The sequence below is a fragment of the Pagrus pagrus genome (assembly GCF_965226575.1).
Source record: "Pagrus pagrus genome assembly, chromosome: 10".
NCBI classification, from domain to species: domain Eukaryota; kingdom Metazoa; phylum Chordata; class Actinopteri; order Spariformes; family Sparidae; genus Pagrus; species Pagrus pagrus.
Genome location: NC_140194.1, coordinates 4788491 through 4794529, shown reverse-complemented (window position 1 = coordinate 4794529; position 6039 = coordinate 4788491). Strand labels below are relative to the sequence as shown.

General features: G+C 46.3%; 1 protein-coding gene across 5 annotated transcripts in view; it reads left to right on the top strand.

The window, feature by feature from the left end:
* The first annotated feature begins 1734 nt into the window (after positions 1-1734).
* brsk2a (BR serine/threonine kinase 2a) overlaps positions 1735-6039 on the top strand; it is a 184166-nt gene continuing 179861 nt past the window's right edge. For all 5 annotated transcript variants that reach the window (XM_084363174.1, XM_084363172.1, XM_084363173.1 and 2 more), the window contains exon 1: positions 1735-2115. In XM_084363174.1, the coding sequence (XP_084219300.1) occupies positions 2022-2115 (94 nt within the window). In that variant the 5' untranslated portion in view covers positions 1735-2021. The remainder of the gene's footprint in view (positions 2116-6039) is intronic.

The following is a 6039-nucleotide window of genomic DNA, read 5'->3' as shown; positions in this document are numbered from 1 at the left end:
CTTTCTGCTTAATATTTCAGCAGCCCCCTCGCCCGTGTGTCCTGCTCAAGAATATTTAGAGGTGACACTGTGTGTTTGTGTGTGTGTGTGTGTGTGTGTGCATGAATATCTGTGTGTGCTCCTCCTGCATGTGTCCCCTGACACCTGTACTCTCTCAGGGTGTGAGGGAACAGACAGAGGCCAGAGCCACAGTCACAGGTCTCAGACCAGTGGGGTGTGAAATGAATCAAAGGGGCCAGCACACTCTCCCCCTGCTGTACACACACACACACACACATACAGACACACACACACACAAGAAAGAAGAGCACACAGAAAAAGAAAGACGAGGGGACAGAGATGAGAAACTCTCCTACGCTGTCGTACAATTCAGTGCTGCAATAATAAAAAGCACACCAGAAAAATACAGTGTAGATATTTAATGTGTTACAGCCTCTGGTGAGAGATTGTGTTTGGAGTAATGGTGGTTTAGCATCAACTCCCCAAAGCCTGATAAGCAACTGGACCGGACTTATGTAATTTAATTAATTTAACATTTGCACCTCTACAGTGTAGAGACCTCATGCCAAAACCTAACTTTATGGGCTTCATTATTTTATTTCGTAATGCAATACATAATACATGATGTGTATTCACACATAAAGTTTAAATGGCCAAAAGGAAAGGAAAGGAAAGGAAAGGAAAGGAGAGCTGGTTGCACTGGACTTCATGGGATTTGAATGTGACAGGCTACATAAACAAATATTCGCTCTGGGTTCATTTCGCCAACATGGGAAATTTGACTTGTAGCAAAACCAGACACATCGAAACAGACTCATCCATGAGTGAAACAGGATTAAAGAAAGGAAAGATAAGAAAGAAACAGCAGCAAAAAGAAGAAATCAAAAATGTGTTGTTACTTCTCACAGTGTTTGACCTCCGCTGTGCAGAATGAAGCCTGTGCGAGTTAAGTCGGCTGTTTTCACAAAGAGGGAACGTTTTAATCTGAGTTTAAAACGTGAATGTCTGCAGTGATTTTGTGACGAGTAGTTCGGGAGCCAATCGTGGTCCAAAAATGCAAAGTTGGAGGCATCTTGCGTCCACCAGTTAGACAAATTAGAAAAATGACAAATTCACAGATGCTGGATTTTATGATGAGGGAGAAGGAGTAGATGCATTTTTAAGGATCTTAGACAAAGTTATTGAAGTTAAAAACACACGAGCCACAGTTCAGTTACACATATTTCAATGGGGGATATCTCTTAAAAACTTTGAGGCTTCAACTTTTTAAAACGGCTGTAAGGAATTACATTTTAGTTAATATTAGATGAAAAGATATGTGTATGAAATAAAAAAGATATTCATATTTCAGTTTATTTATTTCAGGATTTATTCCATATGTATTTATTTAATTTGACTAAAATTGCATTTCATAATATTGAATTTTAAAATAATTTGCATTTTCAAAAAGGTCTTAATTGTTTTATGTTTGTTTGTTTGTTTGTTTTCCTGGTCGATCCAATCATGAAATAAATACTCCAGCATATGTCATGTTTACACTAACATGACTTTATGTGCACAACTTTTTTCTGGAAAAAAAAAAAACCCCAAAGATGCTCCAGCAACAAGAAAACGGGGCGGGATCATCGAGGGGCAATCCGGCTCTCTGATTGGCCGCGCCCGCCTGTCAATCATCCTCTGACGGCTCCGCAGCACCTCCCACAGACGCACAGCGGCAGCGCAGCGCCTCCGCCGACAATGATATTCAAGGCACTTGCGGCTCGTCTGCAGCGATAGGAGAGAAAAAGAGGAGAGAAAGAGAGAAACCTCACCTCCTCAAACAGCGAGTGAGGTAGGGAACCAGAGAGAGAGAGAGAGACCGGAGAGAGGACGAAGAAGAAGAAGAAGAAGAAGAAGAAGAAGAAGAAGAGGCTGTGGAGTAACAGAAGAAGACAGCAGCGGCGGCTTGGACCTCCAGCAGAGGAGTGTTTAATTATCTGCGCTTTTATTGTAAAGTGTCTTAATTTCCACACAGATTCGTCATGTCATCGTCCGGTAAAGACAACAGCGGTGCCCAACATGCCAATTACGTGGGACCTTACCGCTTGGAGAAGACGCTCGGGAAAGGACAGACAGGTTAGTTGGGACAGCTTTTGCTTCGCTGCGTCCCCCCCCCCCCCCACCTTTTTTTAATTGCACTATTTATTTTCCGGGGGTGCGCTCCGCAGAGCGAGTTGGGATCCGGCCGGGGTTTTGTGTGCAGGTGATACATAACTAACCCGCTGTAGTTGCAAACACCTGCCAAAGCCGTGTGGGCAATTTTTTTGGAGGGCTTGTTATTTTAACCGAGCTGACATGATCGCTGTTCGCACAGTGTGGGGACGAGGAGGAGGTGGAGGAGGAGGAGGTGGTGGTGGTGGAGGGATTTAGGTGATGGTGCTTTACATTGGGTTTGCGCTGCTTGTGCGTTGGCGTTGGACTGGGTGTGTGTGGAGAGAGAGAGAGAGGGAGAGGGAGAGAGAGAGAGAGCAGCGTGGAAAAAGCGTCCAACGCCAAAGACGGTGACAGTGAGGATGAGCTGTGAAAATGAACTTTTGTGTGTCCTGGCTGGCCTGTTTGTGTGTGTTGTGTCCTGTGATTGGAGCGCAGCGCCGTTAATCCCGATTTGCCTGATACATTGATCTATTCTTAGTCCGCAGGCAGGCGAAGGCAAAGGCAAGGCAGGCTGGAGAGGGAGGCGTTCACTCCTATAGGCTCCGACTGCAATACGTGGGTTTTCCTCCCGATGTGGAGTAGAGAGAGAGAGAGAGAGAGAGGGGTCCCACCTTGACAGATCACATCCATGAGCCACACTGTGCTTATATTCATACACTCCGAGGTGGAGGAGGGAGGGGAGGGTGGGGGATGTATCTGGGCTTCCTGAATAATGAGCACATGCTTCATCTCAGCACAGACAGCAGTGACACTGCAGTTTGTTAAAGTTGCATGCACATGTACAATTAGTGGTCATCCTTCTCTCATGTGTCATGCCGTGTTGGGTGATGCCTGCACCGTTGAGCCCTGTTGACTGTGCAGCAGCAGCAGCAGCAGCAGCAGGATCCACGGCGGTGGTCAACCACATGCAGCCGGTGGAGCCATGTGAAAGGAGAGGCAGGCAGGCAGGCAGGCACAGCCCAGTGTAGGCAGAGATGGCAGGAGTGATGCAGCATGCACTGGAGGCTCACCACCCTTTAAAGAGAGGGAGTCAAAGACTTTTCCCCTCCTCGCCTCTCGTCTCCGCTGAGAGATTTTCCTCCCATCTGTTGTCTAAAACGGCTACAATAGGCGTTACTTCCCCAGCCCCGGTCCAGCTGGTCATGCTGAGCAGCCGTGTGTGTGTGTAAATGTTTGTGAGTTCCTCTCAGACAGTATGCTTTCCTCGAAATATTCTCCTGCTCACTCACCTGGCGAGTCCCCCGTCGCTCATTGATGTGGAGTTTGTCTCCTTGCCCTCCCGTGGTGTCAGGTGCATGTGAGCCCTCGCACACTGATGGCCCTCCTCAGATTTTTAAGTCAGTCCACAAGACGTGAGATCTGCAGCGTGATGACTGTAGTGTGATCTACCAGTGGGGAATGAATGTTTTCCGGTGATGCTCCAGTTGGTACTTTGATAAAGGATTAATAACAAACGCACCTTGGCTGGTCTCCCTTTTCCTCTGCTGCTCATGTTTAATCGCTTGTGTTTACAGGAGGATCTCTCACTCACAGCCAGGCTGAATGTTAGATCGCTCTCAGGAGTGTCTAATGGCTGTTTACGGTGGTGTAGAGCTGGCTCTGTTGGTCTATGTTTAATGATACGGTGTCTCTGAGATCACCCAGGGCTCGGGGTTGTATTTACGTGAGTCTCGAGCCAGATTTGGATGCATTTTTTCTCGCTGGCCTCGGATGTCGGACCCATGGAGGCGCAGTCAGCTACGGCCCAGCGTGGATCATGTCTTGTGTCGAGCGACTTGGCCGTCGCATGACTTTTTAATTTGGAGAATTTCAATGATTTTTTTCACTTAGAGAGGATTTTCTAATTAAATGATATGTATTCATTTTGAATGCTTTGGGCCTGGTGTTTCCAATTACATTTTCATGTTTCAGATGTGCAGCACTAACAGGGCCCGGCATTATGTGTGTGTGTGTGTGTGTATGTGTGTGTGTGTGTTCGGTGTTAGAAAAATCATTTGGTTACTGGCGTCTGTTTAGGTAGTTCATGCCAAACCTATTTTAGATTAATGACAGTGCATAATATCCCATTCGCCCATTAACCATTCGTTAATCTGTCAGATCTCTTTCCCAGGCCCCACGGAAAGGGGTTGGCTTGGCAACCGTGAGCACCCAATGGGCCGGGCTCGGTGGTGAGTGGCAGCTGGGACCGTCCAGTGGGCTAAATCCCGCGTGAGCTTTCCCAGGCCGTGGTTGGCTGGTATTATTAGAGGGGAGAAAGCGGAAGCCCTCTGGTTGATCTGGCTGTCCTGCTCAGAGGAGTGGTGCTGCTCCGTGTTCATTAAGTGATTAGGTCTTGTCCTGACAAACACACACACACACACACACACACACACACACACATGGCCACCACAGTGGTTCTGGTTTGGCTTCCTGATCTAATCCCCTTTCACAGCCAAAGTCTCCTCGGCTCTCACTCACGCACTCACGTGGCCCAAAGTAGAGCTGAATACATACGTTGAAAAAATCATATTAACATTATTTTAACAGCTGAATGTTGTGATGACGATATGACTCGTGATTCTTATGTGAATGTTCATCTTTGCATTACATTTTCACTAAAAACAATATAAGAATGATGATGATGATGTGATTTTTGCTGAGTTGTTTACCCAACAAGCATCTTTCATCACATCTTGAGACTATGATTTGAACGCTGGGACATTTAAGCTCCACAAAGCTTCATTTATAACCGTATGTTGTGATGCATTTCACCTTTTATCAATAGTATTTTGATTACAGGTCCAGTTTGTAAGATGGTTGATTGATGGGTGTTGTTCGCTTTGGGTCTCCCAGGTCCTCAAATTGTGATGCTTTGGGCTTTTTAGGTCGGGCCAGTCAACCTGTAGCGTATTTGAGTTGGGAGTTACACTCAACAATCAACTATCTTACAAACTGGAGCTTCAAGTTGCTCAGCCATACCTCAGAAGTAGCATGAGTAGCTGGCACACTCTAGCTTAGCAACTCAGCATGTCTACGTTACTGTAGAAATTCAGCAGGAAGCATATTTTGAAATTTCTTTCTCAAGAGAGTCTGTGGTCAGACCTGTCTTTCAGTCTATGATATGTGTCATATCTCTCTCTGCACTTGTTTCCCTTCACTTTCATTGCTCTCTCTCTCTGGCAGATCTCTGTATGAGTCCCTCTTTGTCAGGTGTGCATTGGGGCCTGATGGGATCTATAGATATTGAGTGTCTGCATGGCTGCCTACTGATTGGGGCCGAAGCCACAGAAGCATGGAGGCCATTTCCAAGCCAAAGACGGAGTTATTGTGCTTGACTGGCGGAACTTGGCTGGGTCATTGTGGCCGCGAGATGATGGTTTCGTAGCGGTCCAGTACTGTATAGGGTTTCCACGTGAGCCTGAGCAGATTCTTTCGTTACTCTTGCACTGTTGCACTGAGAAATTGCCAATCAAACTCCCCTTTTATTTTCTATCAAACGCTGTTTTTTAGCCCAGCGTGTCGTCTGTTAGGTTGCGTAATGCTCTACATTAGCCTCACAAGCCTTTAATCGATGTCACGATGCAACGGCGTCTTGGCAACTGAGGTAACGTTCAGAACTCCGTGCAAATGTCTCCATCACAGCAGGGTTTTCGGAGTAACAGCCTTGTTGTATTTCAGAATCTTAAAGCTTTGTTTGACAAAGCTGAAGATTTGTGTTTTTGCCACGCAATGACTTAAGACGGTCTGAATCGGCGCTCTGTTCCCCTAATGCGTCGGAAAACACTGCCTTGCTTTGCCTTTACTTTGTTCCTGAAGGCTGTTGATTAGTGGAATAGAGGCCTATTGTCTGGAAAACACTGCCTGTTA